The sequence below is a fragment of the Harpia harpyja genome, chromosome 15 (genome assembly GCF_026419915.1).
Source record: "Harpia harpyja isolate bHarHar1 chromosome 15, bHarHar1 primary haplotype, whole genome shotgun sequence".
NCBI lineage: Eukaryota > Metazoa > Chordata > Aves > Accipitriformes > Accipitridae > Harpia > Harpia harpyja.
In genome coordinates, this window is record NC_068954.1 from 8,096,599 (window position 1) to 8,119,151 (window position 22,553).

At 40.5% G+C, this 22,553-nt stretch overlaps 1 protein-coding gene across 1 annotated transcript in view; it reads right to left on the reverse strand.

The window, feature by feature from the left end:
- Window positions 1-1,146: 1,146 nt before the first annotated feature.
- Window positions 1,147-22,553, reverse strand: part of FKBP1B (FKBP prolyl isomerase 1B) — a 47,885-nt gene continuing 26,478 nt past the window's right edge. Inside the window, exons 3-4 of the mRNA XM_052809619.1 lie at window positions 4,455-4,567; window positions 1,147-1,840 (exon numbers count right to left, since the gene is read on the reverse strand). Of these exons, the coding sequence (XP_052665579.1) occupies window positions 1,712-1,840; window positions 4,455-4,567 (242 nt within the window). The 3' untranslated portion in view covers window positions 1,147-1,711. The remainder of the gene's footprint in view (window positions 1,841-4,454; window positions 4,568-22,553) is intronic.

Sequence of the window (22,553 nt, forward strand, 5' to 3'; positions counted from 1 at the left end):
AGGAGAGCAAGAAAAAATTTTCCTCCACCAACCCTTGGTGAATAACAGTCTGTAAGAGATGGGTTTTATGGGCTTATTAATTAACAAACTTAAATGCAGCTTTGTGGGTAAAATGAACATCTAGAGAAAGAAGAGTGTGAGCTGTACTCACCAGCCAGATTGCCAGTCTTGCTTCTCTGTGCTCCTTTTCTCTCTCATCTCCAGGAGGTAGCACCTGGAGGTGCCTACGTAGCTTTGCAGTCTGTCTGCTCATGCTAGCTGTGTTCTCCTTGCACAGACTTACACAAGGAAATAACTTACCACCTGCTCGAAATCCTTCCATCAAAAAATCCAATAGTGCAAACTATGCAAATAGTTTATAGTCAAGTTAAATAAAAATAACACTGTGACCCAACGATGCTCTTTTTTTCTAGAGCAGAGGGGAGAAATCAACTTTAGGCAAAGCAGAATAACAGCAAAGAGGCAGCTTTGCTGATCAGGTCCTGCTCCTAAAACCAGGTAAATGACAGTCTATGCATCTTCCTGTCTCCAGAGGAGGAACCAGCATTTTGTGAATTTATATAACCGTCAAATGAAATAAATATTGGTCAGCCTCGAGTGCCAGGAGCCCAGTGCACAAAGTAAGTTTGCAGGCTACATGAACAGCATCAGAAGATGCAGCCTAAAAAAACCTGGTGTGATCAGTGCCCACATCATCCCACGGTTCAGATTTGTTTTGTAAGGTGGATGCACATAATTCTGCTCTTCTCTAGCCTTTCTCAGCTCCAGTAGAAAATTTTACACTAGTTTTACTGTTGTAAAGGCACAGAACTGGACCAGCACTGCATGTCTTTGAGAAGCATCGCTTCCCATCTCTTCAGCTGCTAAATTTTGGCCAGAGTTGAAGGGCCACCAGCAGAGCAGGGGAGATGGAGAGTCAGGAAACCTCTCTGTCCCGGCAGCCCTTACTCACACGTTCCTGGTACCTCTGGTCCCGCAGAGATCTTCCACTGTGCCATCTGTAACAGAAGCAGTGCGTGGAATTACGTGTATTTCATATAAGAAGGGAAATAATTACAAAAAATGGGTTGATGATTGTTTGAAGAACTTCTTAGACACCAAAAAGAATTCCAGTGGCCAGAGGAAAAAACCAGGAAATAGAAACTGTAAAGTATCAAGATTTTATTGTTTTATATATATACTTTTAATTCTTAAATGAGACAGTATTTTTTAAAACAGCAGCAAGCAGAACGTACAAGTTGAGAAAAGTGGCAGCGCAGGTAACTCTGTTTGGCTAATGCCCGTTCATGTACAAGGTGTACATTGGATTTTTTTTTTTTTGAGCACCTTTTGTATATTTCTTTTCTTGGTTTAAGTGTACAGTAAGGCAGTGGTTTTTCAATAAGGAATATATATATATTTATATTTATATATTTTCAATCATCACTGTGAATTCTTCTCACATGCAAGTTAAATAAAATGTACAACTTGAAAATGTTACAATATGGTAGACATTTTTCCCAAAGCAAAGCTTCTAATAAAAGGCAAATACGGACACCACAAAGTTAAAAAAGAGAAGGAAGGCGTAAGAAACTGAACGGCAGGTGCTATTGACAGAACAGCTTGAGCAGGGAAGATGGGGATTCCAGTGAAGATTTCTCCCACTGCCGGCAAGGCAAGAAAGAATGGATGGTTATTAACAGATGTCTCCAGCCAACTCCCTCGAGAAGATTCACTCTAACCTGAGAAGCTCCACGTCAAAGAGGAGAGTAGCATTGGGAGGGATGACCCCAGGGTGGCCTGTGGCTCCATAGGCCATCTCAGGTGTGCAGGTCAACTTTGCTCTTTGTCCTAAGCTCATCTGGGTTTTGGACATTGGAGAAAGGAAAAGAGAAGACAAAAAAACAGCATTAGGAGGAAAACAAAGAACAAATCACTGTGTGGCAGATTTACAGAATTGAGGAGAGTTGGGACCATCGGATTCATCTTTCAGCTTCAAGCTGAAGCTGCCACAAACAGCGCAGACATCGGTCTCCTAACTCCTCTGACTTCTCACAGTAGTTATTTAAATTGCCAGAACCAGTCTGGGAGTCACACAAAGGCTTTTTAACACAGTTTGGTCCATCCTGCCTACACGGGAGCCAGCTGTAGGAGGTGTGAGTTCCTTCTGTGGCGTGCAGGGTACATGTAACACCATCAGTGGGCGTTAGGAAAAGGCTCTCAGTAACAGATAGGACCGGAGCTTTGTATTCATGAGAGATCAGTGCTGAAATGCAGTTAGGTTCAGCTTCTGAAAAGCATTCAGCAACATTTTTCCTTCTTCAGCCACCCCCAGGGACAACTTCAAAACCATTGCTCAAACGCTAATGCTGTAGGCACCCAACTTTCTGCTGTTGGGCAGGTGCAAAGCAAACACTAATGCAATCCTACTTAATAGAGGTGCTTATTTCCTTAAACTCAGCCCAAGCCAGAGGGCAGACATCTCACCTCAGGTGCTGCTTATTCTGGCAGAACCCTTGCCCCTGGGATGGACAGAAATGCTGATTTCTCTCACTCCAGACTAGCTCTGGAGGTGAGTGCTCACTGAGATTTGGGCTATCAAGATTCAAATCCCTGCTCTTCCAACAGAGTATTTTGGGGTGGAGCACCATGCACTGGTGATTGAATATTCATTGGCCAAGAAACAATCCCTGATTTAAAGCAGTGATTTTAACTCAGACCTCTCTCCCAAGATCAGGCACATCACTGCACTACAGATTACATGGTATCTCCTGTTAAATTTTTTTCAGGTTCTATAAAATATGCCAAAGCTAGAGCTTTGATCACTTAAGGTAGAAGAAAAATGTGCACAAGAACTTTTCCACATTCCGGGAGTATTCATACCATGGGGCTGAGACTATAAGAGCAGATGAGTTCCCCCAGTCCCGGCAGGGATTTGCGTGGGGCAGGCTGTCTGCTGCTCTGATGGGTCCCTGCAAGCCAGACAGCTAGTAAGTCATGCAGGGGTTTTAGGCATGGGGCAACCTTGAATTGTCAGAAGTTGAGCAGAGAAATGCAGATGCTGCTGACATCTGACAGTCCTTAAACCAAGGTTTGAAAAAACTACATGCTAGACACAGTGAACTGCCTTTTTCCAAGTGCCTTGTGTAAATCACACTCCCCAAACCCCTCGAAACCCTGGGGTGGAAGGAGACAGGCACAAGCTCGAGTTCAGACAGCAATCCACTAGGAGGAGCAGGAGGGCAGCGTGTTGCCACACTGATTACTGGAATGGCTTTTGGCCACTTATTAATTAAGGGACAGGAGTCAGGGAGCAAGCGCGGTCAAGGAAGGGATAAACCGATTCACTCAGTGCTTGTTGCCACTGCTTCATCTGCACTGGCTTCTGGTTTCTACAGCACACTGGGGTCCTGAACTCCTCTTAGGCCTTATTGCAAAGCAAATAATAAAGAGTCCAACTCAAATCCTTGAGAGGAAAGTGGGTATTTTTCAGAGAGTCTAGGATTCCTCAGATGGACTTCTACTTCTCTGGCTGGAGAGAAGGGAATGCTTGCATTGCTTTCTCCATAGGGCTGGAAACCATTTTCTTTTCCCTCCCTCCCTCTCTGGAAAAGCATGGTTGCATCATTCCTCAGTGGATTGTTTCTCATTTTGCATTCTTCCCTTCTCTCTATGTAAGCATAAGAAGTTGTCCCTATAATAATATTTCAGCAGTTTCCTCCTACACTGAGCTCTAGGAGCCCGAAACGGGGAGTCACAAGGAATATGCACCCTGATCTCATTCACTCTCGCACTTGAGCAGCCTGATCGCATTCCTCACTTAGTGGGCCCTCACAGCACTGCAGACAAAAAGCAAGAGCTGGCAATGAATTACACTGTGTGGCTCTTCTAGGGTTTTACTGTGTTGGCACTCAATCTGTAATTAATGGAAGGCAGTTTCCTTTTTCTCAACGTAGGGTTGGTCAGTGAACGTTAAGTTTTGTAGCCAGGAGCGTGGAGTCATAAAAATTTAACAGTGCAGTTTGGTACCTTATTCAGTAAGGGTCAAAATCTGCAGCTCAGTCATGGATGTCATCAAAACCAGCAGCTTGGACTTTTATGGAGTAGCTGAAAAGAGGCCACTCCATAAAATGCTGCCATCTGGAACATTTTAGAGGCCACTGTTGCCTATTTGTGGAGCTGCCCATGGGAAAGGGACGGGCTTATGTGGCACACTGGCACCTGGGGAGGGGACTTCACCTCTCCCCTCCCAAACACATACCACGTGGAACACTGCCTTGAGTAGGCGATGTCCCTGGATGGACGGAGGAGAACTACAGGAAATACTGTGCTCGAATGGACCATGCTTTTGGAAAACCACTCTGTATCCTACACTGTGATTTCCACTTGGCCTTGTCACCATTGCACTGGATATTGCTGTGCTCACACACCCCCTTCAGCTGGCTTGAAGTTCAGCCAGAATCATTTCTTTGTACCTGTGTAACACCTTCTTCAAATCCTTTAATGACTTCTTGTCTGCCAATCTTGAACCTGAAAGGCTTGTTTCTGTCTCTGGAGGAATCAAACTTCTTTCCATTCTGTAGCATTCCTGCCAAAACAAGACACAGAGTTTCAATCTGAGCTACATCTAAATTTAAGTGCTGGGGGAGAGGGAAGGAGTGAAAAATTAATGTCTTGGTCACATCAGCTGCTCATTTCCATTTTCACTTTGAAGCCTCATCCAAAACAGATAAGGCAGGGGAGTCAAATGCAGTGGTACCATATTGTTACCTTTGCCTTCTTTAGGCTCTAAAATGGAAATATATTATTCTTATTATTCTTAATGCAATAGGTTATAAGTCATATCATACCAAACGTTGCACAGGCATACAGAAGAGCTGTTGCTCGCACAGTGGAGCTTCCCAGCTAAGTAGATAAAAAGCAGGCAAGGAACAAGTGGGAAGCAGCAGAAGAGAGAATCCCAATGCAGGTGCCTGATTCAGGCCTGCTCCTGAACACAAAAAAGCTCCCTAAAACAAGTCTACAAAGAAACCAAATTTAAGACAAATTTGACTAGGTTTACTTCTCGTTAAATACTTACAATTTATTTTCAGGTATTTTTTTAACAGCGTAACGAACTAAAGGAAATAGTCCTTGACAAATATGTAACAGGGGGCTGTTCCTATGTGTGGCCCAAAGCTCACCACACTCAACAGGAGCTTTCCACCCACTTCAAAGGGTAGGGATGTAGATCCAGGTCTGGGAACTCTTGAGCCAAATTTGCTGCCAGTTGAACATCTGCAAGTACAGAGCAGCTCCTTTGACTTGTTCCTGCAAATTTATACCAGAGTACCTAGAAGGAATATTTGGTACCTTGGACTGTTTACCTTCCCTATCTGATTTACTCAGGAGTACTAGAATAACGTGCATTACACAAACGTGGCCATTCCACACCATGCATGTGCATGTGAAACTTCTACACAACATTACAACTGCATGTGTCTCCTCCTGCATTCAAAAATATGAAAATAGCAAGTACATTTATATGAATACTCTACTACCCTCATTCTTTATATTTTCACTGAGCCACAAGAGACAGTCACAGGAACACCTTACTCATTCCTTTTGATGGGCACAACACAACACTGTTTCAACCTATATATTATGAACACATGCCCAGATTCTACAGCAAATGGATAAATGGTCACAGAGTGGCTACATGATTAGGTGTTGTCGTTCTCTTTTCAATCAGTGGATAATTATGGTAGCTTTCAACTTAAAAGTACCTGGTAATTGCTCTTTCAAAATGCTATACTCTGGATATTGCAAGGTTGGGCTGTTAATAAATCCTTTCTTTGTAATGCTGTAGTGACAGTTTTCTGGGCATATACCATGACTCTCCTGTGCAAGGTGCTGTACAAAGAAAAGTTTATTAATAAGCAAATATCTGAGAAAGTTTCTGGTTGAAAACAACATTATCAAGCACAGCTTTGACAGAAACTGCTGAGAAATACTGCCTTTATGATCCAACATGAAAAACACAGTATTGCTAGTTTCTTTTCATTAAAGCAGTCGTACTAATAGACCAGCTTGATGCACAAGTTTTATTTTTCAGTGAAAACCATCAGTTATTGTCCAAACAACAACAAAAGGCATATTTTGCTTGCTTAAAAAGTCTGTGTTATGAATCAAAGGTAAATATAAAGACACGTGCCAGAATGAAAAACAAAGACTAAAAGGGTAGGATTCGTCTTACCAACCTTTATGCTTCTTAACGTGTAGTCAGCTACTTTTGAGCTAATTACTCTGCTTTCCTCTATAATCAAGTCAGAGAAAAATGCACTTTCAGGGAGCAATTCATCTAACCAAATCTAGAGATCTCCATTAGGACATAATGAATTGCATCCTAGCAGTGCCTATTTCTTTGCAATGAATATAAGGAAAGTCCAAACAACTAGCTCAGACATAGATGTCTCCAAATTCATTAGTAGTTATATCAGTGGTGATGGCATTCTGGACTTGCAGTAATGAGTACACAGTATTTGATTGTTCCAGTGGGGTTCTGTGTCGAGATATTTTACATCAATATTAAAACCAAATGACATATTAAGGCAAATCAGCTGTTGACCAAGTCCAACATTTGTCAAAGTTGGTACTTCAGAGACGTGCACACATGTGTATGTGTGTAAGGCCTTAGGAGGAAAATTATGGAATAACCTGCCCATAAGGTACGTTTCATAACCTTCACCATTAGTACTTGTCATATTCCTTAAGTTTTTCACAGTATAATAGCAAAGTATTTTATGTATGCTCCGATGCAAGTACATACACATATTATGCAATATATCGGCTCAGTGATATCCCTAAACCCCCTCCACGCAGGCTGGGAAGTCGCACCAGCTGCCTGCACAAAGCTTTCTAGTTACAGACAAACATGGGTTCATTTGTAATGTAGAAAACCAGCCTGCATATGGAGGAGGGCAGGCAGAGAGAAGCAGCTTGGGGGGGAACTCTTAGGCATATCATATAATCCTTTTTGAAGTATTTGATCTTAAATTTAAATGGCAGTCCTTCCTCACAGCAATTTTATTTTTAAACACATCATAAAACCTTATGATTCTGTGAAGTGGAAGGAGACTATTGCAGAATCCCAATATTTAATAGTTTTAATATTAAAACTTAGTACTGTCATTACAGTCTGCATGCTCAAAGCAGTATGCAAACATTAATTATTCTTCACAGCAGCCCAAGGAGGTAGAAGAAGATATTTATTATAAAATAGCCTGTCTGGAAGTTCTGATTCAGATGCAAAGTTCCACAACACTTTAGTATGCTTTCACTTCATTTTGTAACTAAATCCTATTAAAACATTTAGCTAAAAGGTCTGATGGTTTACTAAATACCACGCATCTAACTGGCAGCAGAACCAGAATTAACTCTTCAGAGATCCTGACAACAGCTACTGGACAATGTTTCCCATTTAAAATAATGTTTTTACCTGCCCATGAGCTTGCTGGTTTAATATAAGCTCAACATGACCCAGCAATGTGCATTTGCAGCCCAGAAAGCCAACCGTATCCTGGGCTGCGTCAAAAGAAGCGTGACCAGCAGATCAAGGGAGGTGATTCTCCCCCTCTACTCCACTCTTGGGAGACCCCACCTGCAGTCCTGCATTCAGCTCTGGGGCCCCCAACATGAGAAGGACATGGACGTGTTGGAATGAGTCCAGAAGACGGCCATGAAGATGATCAGAGGGCTGGAACACCTCTCCTATGAAGACAGGCTGAGAGACTTGGGGTTGTTCAGCCTGGTGAAGAGAAGGCTCTGGGGAGACCTTACAGCAGCCTTCCAGTACCTAAAGGAGGCCTACAAGAAAGCTGCAGAGGGACTTTATATAAAGACATGTAGTGATAGGACAAGGGGTAATGGCTTTAAAGTGAAAGAGGATAGATTTAGATTAGATGTAAGGAAGAAGTTCTTCATTGTCAGAGTGGTGAGGCACTGGAACAGGTTGCCCAGAGAAGTTGTGGCTGCCCCATCCCTGGCAGTGTTCAAGGCCAGGCTGGACGGGGCTTTGAGCAACCTGGTCTAGTGGAAGGTGTCCCTGCCCATGGCAGAGAGGTTGGAACTAGACAATCTTTAAGGTCCCAAACCATTCTATGATTCTATGATTCTATAATATATCATATAAAAACTGACTCCCATTTCACCATCGAAAGCCTATAGAAGATTTTTGTGTTAGGCCTTGTAGAAGAAAACAGGCTGCTTTTCCTATGTTTACAGCAACAACCTATTTTCAGCAACGGCTGAACATTCGTCAAGTGATGAACTCAGAAATGTAACCTCCTCTGTCATCACCCCACCTTACTGGTTTTGGAGGACAAACTGGGACGCCGAGTCAGATAGATGTGTCCATATTCACCAAAGCTCTGGCGGGAGGGTCAATTTTTATATGACTGCCCTTTAAATGCACATCCAGTTTAGAAATGAGTCAGAGTCCCCATGAGCCCTGCAGAAGTTCCGATCCGGATTTAGATCTGAACTTTAGATCTTTTTTATCCCTCTATTTCTGAAAGTTAGAGTCAACTATTCAGGCTCCTGGGAGCTAAAACAGCATAATGCTTTATTTTCTCTCTTGCTAATGCATCAATTGATTTTCTTTTTGTGAAAAAATTGATTTGGCTAATATTCTTCAACAAGGACGGATGCCCATCTTTGGCCTGCTAGCACCTTTATTTATCTAGCTAACAACAAGGAGAAAAAACCCCACAATCTGGGACTGAACAATGACATTGTTTTGCAAAGTCAGAACAATCAATAAGAGTTTTGACTGAGCAAGGACATCTAGATGCCTATATGCTTACTTGTTATAATAACCTTACATTTGATTCTGAAAGGTAAGAATCATTGTATTAAAATCATTAATTGTACAAACTCAGTTGTCAGAATATTGTGCGGATTTGAAACCATTCTGATCTACAAGGTGTCGTAATTAATAACTAGGTTTTAAAAATTAGGTGGCTGTAGAAAAGGAGATGTTTCAGATTGTGGGTCCTGCTGAATCACTGAAGTTCAGCTCATTGAAACTGAAGATCAAAGAGTAGATAAATCATATTGTTAAGGAACATGACTAGGGATCCATCTAAACTGCCAAAAATACAACGGCATTTGGGCTGAAACAGCAGTGAAAACAAACCTTCAGTCTAGGTTTAACACAACCTATTACTTCTTATTAAAACAGGTGTGTCTGCACTACTCTTTTAACATGAATTATCTAACTGAGGTCAGACAACCTCAGCTAAGATCACATCATTTAAGTCTGCTTCCAAAGGGTAGAGGGCTAATGACACTGTCTGTACTTGCCCAATAACTTTTGAATCTTTTAGCCAATTTCAACCAAGTTTGATGGAGGAGTAGGGTTCCTACTGACATAAAGATCCTATGCATATAATGAAAAGATATCAGTGTAGGAAGAAGATCCTGTAAGTGCTTCTACCAAGAGAAAGGCTCAATCTTTATTCATTACCAGAGAACCTGTATTACTGAGGAGAAGTCAGGAATGGAAAGACATGAATGCTGCAGCTGGACCACAGTCTTAAGTTTCTTTTTACCAGAGGGTTCCTTCATCTGAGAATGATTCAGCTGAGAATTCAACAAACCACATAACACAAAGCCACAGAGCCAGCCCACCTATTTAGACACCTAACTTACACCTATGGTCCCAACAAACCATGCCCCAAACCACGCCCAAGCCATTATCTATACAAAAGATGGATGGAGAGAGAGAACACCAAAGGCCCTCCATAGATAGCCTAAGTTTATGTCCCTGAATCTGGAAAATTCATGTGTAAAATTCCACTGCTAACATTAGCCATCCCAAAGGTAGAAACTGCATCTCAGCCTGTCATCTAGGCTACTTCTACAGTTGATGGAGAAAGAAAGGTATCTCCAAGAATTATTCATACCACCTAGATTTAGATGTTAGGACTGCAATAACCTCCCAAAATTGTTTATCATTCTCAGTCAACTAACTCACAAAAGTTAAAAAAGTTAACAACATTAACTTTAAACGCTAGACTGCCAGCTTTTTATAGGGCCCTAGTGAGGAGGTATTAACTCATCCATCCGTACCTAAATGAAGTAGACCAAATTGCATCCCAGGCTTCACTGGCTCCAGTGTTTACTGAATTATTTGCCTTTGCAGTGTTGACAAATTCTGGGAATCAGAAGACAGAGATCCTAATCCAGGACAAATCCCTTGATTTCAGTAGCTGCTCTCCTTTTATCCTATACAATGGGATTCATTTACCTCACAAGTATTAAGGGGATAAATTGAATAGGTGACCTTCAAAAAACAGTAACATTCATCTGCAAAGTACTCCATTACCTTATTTTTTCAAACTGTAGTTACCTACAGAATGTAAAGGCAATACATACACTTGAAGACAGCTACTTTCTGAACCTATGTTGGCAGCAGAAAGAGGGGCAGATATTCAGAAGGTGTTTCTAGGACACTGTCCTGTTTGATTTTATGTAGACCAGAGGTTCTTCAGGACAGGGACTATATTTTGATGCCCTTTAATGCAATCACCTTTCCAATTATGCCTTGTAATAAATCTGTGCTGTTAAAAACTTGTCGTTTGGTTTGGTTCCTAGGACTCCCAGAGGCAGCATTTGCTGCAGTTAGTGTTCCTGTGGGTTAAGAATTTTTGATCTCAAGTGTTTCTTTTTTTCCTTAAAATATATTGTTTCTATGTCAAAATATGTCAATGTTCTGTCGAGAGAATGTCACAAAGGCTGGAAATTCTGATTTCCCCCCCATTTACAACCTGTAACTATTACTAATATACACTTTTAGTCTGGAAAATATGTAATTGGCAAGTTTTTAGAAACTGTACAAAAGTCTTTGTGTCAAGATTGACACCTTCACAGTGTATAGAGGAAGACACAGCTCAGCAGAGCACAGGAGTTCAGCATAATCGCATAGGCGTGGTGGGAGAAAAACATCCATAAAGTCACAAATCACATCCCAGGTTGGTTTACACCAGGAGAACTCCACTGATTTCAGTGGTGTTATTCACATTTTACATTAAAATAGATCAGTTCTCTTCAGGACTCAGTCCTGACATGCTGTGGTAAAGCAGGACAACTCCTCCACGTTCAGTGGCATTCCCCCCTAGCTCATAGCTGAGTCTCATGCTAACACACCTGAAAATCTTGCGGTTTCCCATCAGGAACAAGAACAGTTCCCACGTGTCTTAGTGTTAAATGGAGAGATCTGGGCAACACTTTTCTAGGCAAATACAGTCGGTGCCTTGTGTTTCTGCTTTCCAGAGAAATGCCTTGAGGACCTAACATGCCTCAGCTCTCCAGCTCATTCCATCAGAACCCAGATCTGCATAAGCTGGATATCTCACACCTCTTACATCTTAATTTGCTGGTTCATTATTACCTCAAAAGGCAGTTCACAGTTTTACACCTTTTCATCATAACAACAGCTCCCAGTAATCTGTAGTTATACCTGGTCATAAGCCTCCTTCCAAACAACCACACAGTAAGTAGTGTATACTTCTGATTTCCTTGATATGACTTCCAAAGCAAACTCTTTTCTGGACAAATTTGGCATCTCATCAATTTTACTGATGAAAATGATTGTTGTAATGGAAATAAAGAAAGAGTGTTGAATGTGAGCTGGAGGATGCTTTCATTTCCTACACTATGTTTGAATAGTGGGCCATCTTACTATGTCCTGCACAGGGACTTTGGCAACTGAACTGAGAAGGGAAGCATGGCTTTTCAAGGGAACAGTTCAACAACAGAGGTTTAGTACCACTGTAAACACAAACTTAGTTTTTCCCTGCTAATATTTCCTCTGCTTAATATAAACAAAGCCTTATGAGGAAAAAAGGATTTGCTGGCTTAGACTGTATTTTTCTGACAGTTTACAGCCACTTAAGAAAAAATGATTAATCTTTTTAAGGGAATTTTCAGTCTAGAAGGATAACAGTTGAAGAGACTGGGGGGTGCATCTCTGCAGCATATTAGCTCTTCACCACAATTTTTTTGTCGTTGTTTAAAAAGGCAACAGCAATGATTTGAATGTGCCATTTGTTGCCATGACAAACAATCACTGACTCAAAGTATAGAAATGGGAAATGGATAGCGGTGGTGGTCACTTCTTAGTTCCTGTTACTGCAGCACACTTCAGTAACGGTTGATCTTTTCAATGCAGGCAGCCTTGCTGCTTCATTTTCTTCATGTATTATATACTCATATATCTTTAATGTGGAGTAAGAGCAACACAATCAATTATTTATTATGCAGCTGACAGCATGCAATGAAGACACAACAGACAACTATTCAATAATGCATTACCATGCACTATATATCAGTGTTGCGTACAACTACAAGACAATATGAAAGAGCCTTGCACTTAGCTTGACTTCACAGCCAAGAAAATTACATGCAATTGTCTAGTTCACTCTACTGAAAAGCATTATTCTGTCCTAACGGCTTTATAGATTTGCATATTTTTAAAGGAGAAGAAAAAGTAGATTTACCCTCAAGGCAGATATGAGGCTGAATAAGCATATTCTACATGAATTGAAGGAGACCAAAACAATTCCTCTGGTATCCTGTTGCCTTAAAGCAGTCATTTTATTTTAGGGTTTGATTCTGTTACCATTACAAAGTTCAGCTGTAAAATATACATGCTCTGCAGCATAAGGCAAATTTCATTTGAATAAGCATGGCAGAATCAGGTCAATCTGGGTATGCTAATGAGTAGGACAATAGATGTCTAAAGCAACATTTTAGAGATAATATATTACTACAGAAATACTTTGCATCTCTTGCACCTCTACTCCTAAATACCACTTCCTGTAACACAGGTTCTGGAGGGAGAGGGAACATTCCTGACTGGGCTAGGTCTTTCTGTCCCTGCCCTTGGGTACGAGCCAAGAAGCACAAAGAGCAGTTCAAGAGCACGACTGTAATACAAAGAAGACATTTTGCAAGATTTCCCACCTGAACACATGCAGCAGAGCTTGGCCAAAGAATTCTAGCCATCTAGTGCACCAAGATAATAGGACAATACAATTAATCTCTTTTTTTCTTCTTGGTTTCATTCTCAGTCTTATCCTATGCCACAATGCACACATGTATTTCCTTCCCCCCCATTTTTGTTTTATGATTGCTTACATGATGGTGGTATGGATTTGATATTTTAGCCTGCAGCACATATATGAGTGTGCAGATGACCTTCCACTGGGAAGTTATGCAGGGGGTTAAACCTCACTGAAACAGATGAACAAGACAGCCACTTGTCTTTCAGTGTATGGCACAAGAAGGGCCCAAGCTAGGTCGCCAAAGCTTCCGAATACAGATCTGAGTGCAGGGATCATGGAAAAACACTACAGAAAGCAGAAAAGGATCTTCAGACTTTTCTTGGTAAAGCTCTGAGCGTGGCTCTGAGATCACATGAGAGGGGTGTTGGGAGAGAAGAACCAGCTTCCCTACTAGTTAATTCCTCCTCTGCTCAGAGAAAGGGGATATTGAATGATCTGCCAGAAGAAACACCTTCCCAACCCAATATAACAATACTGCATCAGCAGTTAGGTGTGCTTTAATGATGAGCTGTTCCCAGATTGGGCATCCTTTGATTTTCAACTGTCCACCCTTCCAGCATGTGCCTCCATTTCCTTCTGAATAAAATCTATGCTGAAATCTTAATTTATCAGTGCAACACTTCTGATTCCCTTGGCTTAAGCTAGCAACAGCCTAGTGACAAATCTGTCCATCTTTAGCAGGGCATTGGATTAAGAGGCTATGCATACCCAGAGACAGTAAATTTGAGCATGAAAAAGTATATTCTTAATGTGTTACCACTTAACACCAAGATGTTAAAAAGGTATGTTGGCCTTTGGGGCATTTGGAACTGAAAAATAACGTTTCTCCCCACATCCCTTGTGAACGAATGCTCTTTCTCTCTCACAGGCACCTCTTTACCTGGTTCTTTATCACATCCAACTTTCTTAACGCATAGCATGGCTATACCTCCTTCACAGAGGGGTGTTTATAAAAATGGGTGTTGACTGAGCCATGTAAGAAGACACAGTCAATATGCCAAGATTACATATACTCTAAATAAGTCAGAGGCAGACACTGCCGTTCCATCATGATCTCATATGTACATAAAACATACATAATGCAGAAGTTAAGTGCTTTTTATCCAGGGTATCCAACTTTTTGATCCAGATTGGTCAGACATCCCTGTAATATGTTTTATTTTAGAGATGTGGTATGACCTTCCTGGCTGGCATTATGCAATATCCCCTCCCTTCACAAGTGTTCAGAGAATTCCTGGGGAATCGTCTCCTCCTGCCTGCAATTCCACACCGGAAAATGAGACATGACTTCATTGGCACCAATTTGGGGCCACCATGGGGCCTCACTTCAGCACAACACACACAGTTTCCATGGTAATCAGGTGAAACACACTGCTGTTTCACTCAAGGAATGAATCCCTTGCTGAAGAATGGAGAAGGATGGGTATCTAGATGCTGCACTCTCTGCATTGACATGGACAGACCACACACTTCTAGGTAGCTAAAGACAGTTGAGATTAATTCCACCCAAAACGACTTGATCACAGTCAAGATTAGTGAAAAAATGCAGTTTAAAACCAAGTTGCTTTTGATTTGCGTACCAAACGCCTTCCTGTGGATTATGTTGCCTAAGGTCCTTTAGACTCAGTGACCACAGATCTACCTAGATCTACTTAGTCACTTACTGTATAGTAATATATACAGTAAACATGCTGTAGAAATAACAGAAAGTAAAAGCCACTTCTAGTCTTTGAATGAACTCTGAGAAGGGTTTATTAACAAGTTATGTACTGGGCAGCCCTCATTATGTTGTCAGAAGTTCAGCCTACCATTAAGATCAGATAAAACCAGCATTTTGCTAAGCAGCCTTTATCATTTGCAACACTCCAGTGGAAAAATGTCTTATTCAGATACCATTATTTTTCTAGGCTGTCTTTTTAAAAGATACATGAGATACACTCATCAAAGGAACAAATCTTTCTATAGATGTATAGTTTGTTCTTCTCACCTACTAGGAATGCACCTGCTTTCACAAAAAAGAGCATTTTTGCAGTATTGTTTTCAATGTAAACAGTGTTTTACATGCTCCAAGGCAGACCCTAGCAGTGTCATAAATATCACTCTGCCTGCAAACTCTGAGAGTGTGTTCTGAAATAATACTAGCTACAAAATTCTTCTTTTGCCACATTTGTTTCCTACTTTTGTTCATTGTTCCTGGTGTTGCAGATTCTCATTGGTGTAAACTGGCACAGTTCCCCTGATACTAATGAAAGTACAAAAATATATGTAGCAGTTTAAGACCTGGATCATCGTAATTTAAAACTAAGTTGAATGATGCACTCGGGACTATTCTCCAGAGCAGAATCCTGCAAGAATATGGAAGAGTGTAGATTTGTGATCAGAACAAAAAGCTGGATGTCAAAAAGAACAGGTTCTGTCACCAGACAGCTGTGTAAGTGTAACTCACCTTCATTTTATTCCCTGTGAAACAATGACTGTAGTTTCACCAAGGTCAGAAAGACAGTCACTAGCATATCCAGCAATAATATTATTAATTAATATACTTTGCCTTAGGTATCTTGAAAGGCTTCATTCAGTAAGCCTTTAAAGTATCTTCAGAGCCACAGTGGAAAGGAGCTATTAACAGCGCAGTTTGTTATTATAAATAGGTGTTTTCCATCTCTAAGTTTTGATCTTGGTGATCTTATAAACGAACTATGGAAAAAGTGGCAGCTGTTATCTTGACAGATGGGTCTCAAGCATTGCTCTGCTGGGCATTAGACAGTCGTCTCTCTGGAGAACAATAGGAATTTCCAAGTGCCTGTATCTATTTTCATCTACTTAACAAGCCACTCATGTCTTGGACTAGTGAAGGGAAGAAGCAAGGAGAATGCAAAATAAATGTTTTAGGGGAAACATCTCAGAGCAAGGGGTGAGAATAAGATGAGTATCACCTATTAGTGACTTCCTCCTTGAGTTTTATTGAAGTGACAGACAGAAAAAGAATCAGAAGTTTCTTATAGAAGCAATGGAGATGATAAACAGGCACTACCAGAAAGCCTGTGCACTGAATGAAGTGCAGCCTGTAGTCAGCTAGCAGGACACGCTAAGTACAAGGATGCATCTCCATTTTCAGCTCTTCCTAGAATTTAGCATCATCATCCATTTTGGATGTAGAGCTTTAAATCTGATTTTAAGGACAGACACAAGCCTTAGAAAGGTTCATCCTTTTTAAAGCGTTGTTGGTAGAGAGGGTGCTGCTGCCCACCTTTTCTATCATAAACACTTGCCTAAAGCACCACAAGTTCAACACCACCTCAAGCCTGAATTTAAACCCATGTCCTTCACCTTTTCTGATAGTATTCTCATCATTGGACAACCAAACACTCAATGGGATCAGCCTCTATGCTACCCGCCTTGAGTCTGTATGGTAGCTGGAAATGGAGAATGATGAAGTTAGGAGAAAACTAAGCAAGTAGTAATTAGGGAGGTCAGTGGGATGGCCAGAGACCTGGATCCCAGTCCTTGCTCCCAGGACTTGTTAGATCAGCTGTGCCTGATGTTGTGTAGGATTTGTCCCTGCATTGTTCTCATTGACTTTAGCAGGAATTTGAGGATAGACTGCACAGACCGTAATGTTTTTTCCAAAAGCAAAAGTATTTTCACACTCAAGACTGCTGCAAACAAAACACATCATTGTAAATTAAGCCAGTTCAGATACTACGAACAGAAATAGTAGTCAGTCCATAGACACAAACAACAAAGATAAACATTGCCAAAAATACAATAGCACAACAGAGTGGAAAACAACACAAGTTGAGAGCAGACCAAACAGTGAAGCGTTACATAAACAAATGTATTATTACTCCAGCAATGAAAAGCCAGAAGATTTCAGACTCTACAGCGATATGGGTAATATTATCATCTGTAAAAGCAAAGACAGAGACAGTGAATACATTGCATAACTCACAGGAATTGCTGTAGACCAGACAGCTCTCTATCACAGGTCACACTATCTTTTATTATCCCAGTAAGTGTAACTGAAAAAGTAGCATCCCATATGAGTAACTTACTATAGGAAGTCAGTAACAATCTGTTCCTAACAATCAAATGGCAAAACCATACAAATCACAGTAACAAAGGATGTTTTTCTGCAGAAAAATAATGAATGTCCTGTTCAATTTTATCCAAAACTCCAAACAAAATACGATTCAGGGTTGAATGGAAAGAAACATTTTGCTTTAGAAAATTAAAAAAAAAAAAAAAGGCTTATGTTCATCTGAAAAATACATTGCTTTGTTTTCAGATGACTAATATGAACTATTTAAATTCAGCTTTGATGAGGTCTAGGGAGTTCTTGAACACCACCACCTTTCCAATTATTTAACACCAAGTATTGTTTAGCTACATCCAGGCTAAAAGACACCAGAGCTATTAAGGAGAAAACATAAAAGGAAAAGAGAAAAGTTAAAATTCATAAGGAGCATGCTGAAGGGGAGGCATATCAGATAAAACTAAAGTATCCAGACAGCCAAACCAGACAAAAGAAAGGCAGAACTGACCTAAAATTTGGATCAAAGAAGCTGAGATTTATGTGAGACAGATACATCTGGTCTAAAATAATCATTCACCCAGACACTCAGAGGTATTCTACCTCACTTTTAAAAATAATTGAATGGATCTTCCCTGATCAGGTAACATGGCTTACTCTGCAATCCATAATATGTAATGTTACGGAATATGAAAAAGCTCAATTCATTTAGGCTGCTGCTTCCATTTTCCCATTTTGCACAGCAAAGAAAAAGGTTTGAAGGAGTTAATTTATCTCAGTTTTGTGTACCATTTTAATGCTTAAACACCTATCTGCAGATTTACTGGCTGCCTGCATAGGGAGTTTCAGTGATCCCGCTCACAAGGGCAGCAATCACCCAGGCTACTGAGTCTTTGGAAATAATTCATTAGAATTGTAAGTATTCTGGCTGTTAATGTTATCAAACAGTTGCCAGGAAAAAAGAAATAAAATGGAAAATTACACAAAACTAATGAATTTAAGTAATCTAAGTTTCAAATATATTAAAAAACCCTTGCTGATTTGACTCAAAACTGACATGGGTACAAATCTCTCTCCTGGGAAAACAAGTTGGGGTTTTTTTTTTTCAAGAAAAAGGATGCAGAGAATTTAAATTTCTTGGTATATCTAATCTGTGTTCCCTAACACAACCGAATATCTGCGAGCTTCTGCCTGCTCACGTGACCAAAGATCACTAAGGACACAGCCAGGCACGCTTAAGCCATAACTCTATTTTAACAGGAATGAACCACATGAAAGCATGTTCTGCATCTCATTTCACATCTCACGTGTTCTGCACAGTCTGTGGGCTCAGGCAGTATCCTAGAGACACCGAGCACCATATATTGCATTCCTATTTTGTTTGTTATAAGCATCCACCTAGTACAATAAATATCACTGTGTAGTAAAAACACTGTTTTCACCAAATCGACCCACCAATTTTGCATCTTTTTATGGCTTTCAACTTATTAATCTGCCCTGAAGACAGGACACTTTTTGATTCCTGAGAACCGCCTCATCATCAGTACTTGGTCTTTATCCACACGTAATTCGGATGAAGACTTCTCCTGTATGTCCACAACCTTGGCTAATTCTCCAAATAAACCTGTGCTTTATAGCTTACGATGTGCTTGCAAATGATGGCTTTCAGATTTTTTGAGTCTTTCTTTGATACCAGAGTCTCTGCCGAGATCATTCATCAGCTGCATTTTCTTGTTCATAAGCTGAAAGCTGAGTTTTGGTTTTGTCTTTTTTCACATCAGTGGTTCCTCTCTCTTGTAGACATCATGGCGTGATGAGGGTGCTCAGGCAGTACCTGTGGCTTTTCCTGACTGCGGGCTTTGCAACAATACCACCGTGCAAGCTATCTTGCTGCTGCCTTGTGCAGCTACTTCACTCTTCCATCACACCCCGTATGTTTGGGAAAGCTCCATTTCTGCTACGAGCAAGGTTTTCAATTCTGAAAATGCTCAGTGGAGAAATTCATGTCAGGCACATTGCGGCATGTAATCATGTCTTCTGTTTCTGAGCTCCTTCTGCCCTACCATACAGGTTTCATGGATGGAGCGCAAGACCGCTAATCTCTGCAGGCTTGCAATATTAGCCTCTTCTCTGCCTTCAGTAAGGTCTGGTAAGTCACTAATGGACAGATACCTGATCTTATATATAGGGCACTGCTGCTTGTACCACATCCTGAATGTCAGCCTGAATACCTGGCAAAGGAGAGATATCTAAAGCTATCATATTATTTGCTGGATGAAAAGTCTAAGCCAGCCATAACAATTCTGGTAATTCAGTTCTTGATCTATGCATATTTCTTTAATTTTCGTGTGCTTTGCCTTTTTAAGTCAAAACATCATTTGCCTTCCTCATGCACTGTGTGCCCTAGTGTTTACCTTCTAGCAAGAGGATTATATACTGCCTTCTGTCATACCGAACTTCAAATTTTTTACTTGCTGTTCATGGCCTTCTTACAGAGGTGGTCACATGTTTCAAAGCCCAGTATGGTTGGTATTTAGCAGGCAATTCTCAAGGCAAAACCACTGCATATAAATTTTTGCACAGCTTGCGAATGAACCAGCAAGCCCTTCAGTGATCTGCCCTTAGTACTAAGGTGGCTTCCATAACGTAAACAGCCTTTTCTGCAAAGATCTGAACACCTGACTGTGGGGAATATGACACCAGACTCCTAGACAGCAAATATCAAATTAACATTTTGCTAAATAGTTTCAGAAATATGTCTTTCATCAGTGCTTTCTGAAGGGTTTAAAAGAAAGTGGTGTGATTTAAAAAAAAAGTGATTTATAAACCAGCTGCATTTGCATCGCAACATTGCATTAAGCAGAGAAGTAATTTTTGGAGCAAATATAACAGCTTGCTTCTGTTTAGGTGTAATATTTTTTCTACTTCTGTTACACCAAATTATGTGGATAATAAAGGCGCAGTGCACCTTGCAAGGAGCCGGAACTCAAACAGTGTTTAGTTGCATGTCTTTGAATGGAATTGCTTTATAGGACCGTGAAACCTAAATATTGGTGCATTGCAGATTGTCATTTTTAGCCGCTGCAATACAACGTCTTGTTTTGGTGCCTACTGCCAGATGACATCATCTTGTAGCAACTTTTTCAGTGGAGCAGCCAAAGCTGCTTCTCCCAGGATATTGTTGACTAGAAATCCAACAATACTGTATTTTCTTTTTTTTTTTAGTCTTCCTGCTGCAAGTAAGACTGGAAGGATGGGAAAAAAGAAGAAATTATAGAATCATATTGGCAAGGAAGATCACAGTGGCCCTGGGAAAGGCAGTGATGCAGATACTGTTGTAGTACAGCCTAAAGGTGGACCGTATCTACACCCAATAAACACATAAGCAGTATCAATTCTTCAGAACTGGTGCATGCATGGATAGATACAACTCTATTTTCTCACATTAGCTTGAGCTCTATCAGCTTCTCTATCCAGTAATCTAATAATGGCTAGAGGTGAAGCCCCAGCAGTGAAAAAAAAAACCAGAAAATCCTTGTTTGCCATGCTGCAAGGATGATTTCTGCTGCAAGAATGATTTCTGCTACAAGGATGATTTCTGCTACAAGGATGATTTCTGCTACAAATGCTTTACAGGCTAAGAGTATGACATCAGGCTGTCATGTAACATAGACTGCAGGTCCAGGCTGCATGTCTGAATATATTTGTCTTGGCCTCCATGTCAAGTTTGAATTTTAGAGATGCACTGTGCATGTTCAAATCAAATACCAAACTTCCTCTGGGTGTGCTCCAAGACTTGTGTTGACTCTTGGTATTGCTTAATAAAGAGGGGAGGCCAATTTAAACTACAGATTTTTGCCAATTTTTTGAGATGATATAATGTTTTGCACAGTCATAAAAATGATACCAATTTTCACACATGACATGAAGTTGACAGTGAGCATTTCTAGCTATGGCACAATGTATGTTTTTACTCTAAGAAGGCAGACAGACTTTCTCCCAGTGAGCAGGAGGACATGTTATCTGATCCCTAATTTGTTTAACAGTCCATAGAACCTTTTTAGGCTGGTGCCCAGATACGATCTTTATTTCTGTCTTTGTCGTGACAGTGCTACCAGACTAAGTGCATTGGACCATGTCTCAGTTTGGTTGCTTATATTTCAATTGTTTAAGCTCTCAGAAGAGAACACAAATCAGCGTCACCTGTATTTTTAAGGTTACAAGAACTTCTAAACCTTGTTCCAATCTCATTCAGAGCAGCTTCAACATCCTGCTTGCTCTGCTAAAGTGTTAAAGAATGCAAAGCAGGAGCGCTACCTTTTTATCTGCTTCAGAAGCCTCTATGGAGATTAGGAAGTGTTGCTCTGATCTCTCCCAGTTCTATGCCACCTTTCTATCTGGACACGAAAGGTCAGATTTTAAGCTGGGGTAAATCAGTTGAACCTCAAAAAGGTCAACAGAGCAATGCTAGCTTTTTCCAGCCGAGCAGAAATTGTCACTGAGCCACTTCAGAGATATGAGACTTGGGATACAGAGTTTTTCCCACCACACGCTTCCCTATAACCATCTTCTACTCGCCTATGCACAGTTTCTCTAGCTCCCTAGATATTCTGTTCAATTTCTTGCCTTTTTTTTTCTCACTCTCTGTATTTAAAGACAATTTGCCTTCCTGGAAGCCAGAAAATTAATATGTTCTAATCCTTGCACCAGTCACTTTTTCTAACATGGATTTATTCTGTTGGACCCAGGACTAATAAAGCTTGGTAGGATTGCAAAAGATACAGTGAGAATATTTACTCACAACTTCTTATTCTTAACAGTAATAAACAGCACACCTAGATCCAAACTCTTTCTTCATTTGTCCTTGCATCAAGAGCTTTCTGAGAGGGTATGAAGGACAAATGATACAGCCTCTCTCAGTTTCCTTGCATATAGACTTTGAAAGGACCAGAATTCAAGACAGGTCTTCGTGGTTTAAATTGTGTGAATAAAAAAAAAAAAGACCTGTGTATGAGACATGAAAATAGTTAGGTTTCAACACTTTTCACTGCAAAAGCAGAACATCTGATGCTAGATGGTCATATCAGTGGGGAACTGCAAGAATAAAGGAGGACCTTGTACAAAATTTCCCACCACAGACATAAAGACAAGTGTGTTGGCTGAGCACAGAATGAAATGAGTAAGTTTCATTATCTTAAGATAATGATTGTTTTGGGCTTGGGGTTTGTTGTTTTTTGGGGTTTTTTTTTCACACAAATTCAAAGCAAACTGAGCCAGGTTTAGTTTGGCTGGTTTTGCTGCATTGGTGTGACTTTGCTAAAAATAGGCAAATCAAACCAGAGCTCCCTACTCAAGTTTGACCCTATATTAATAGAAATATGCATGACCCTGAGACAGTCCTACATTAAACACTCTGAGTCAGGGCGTCTGCCCTGACT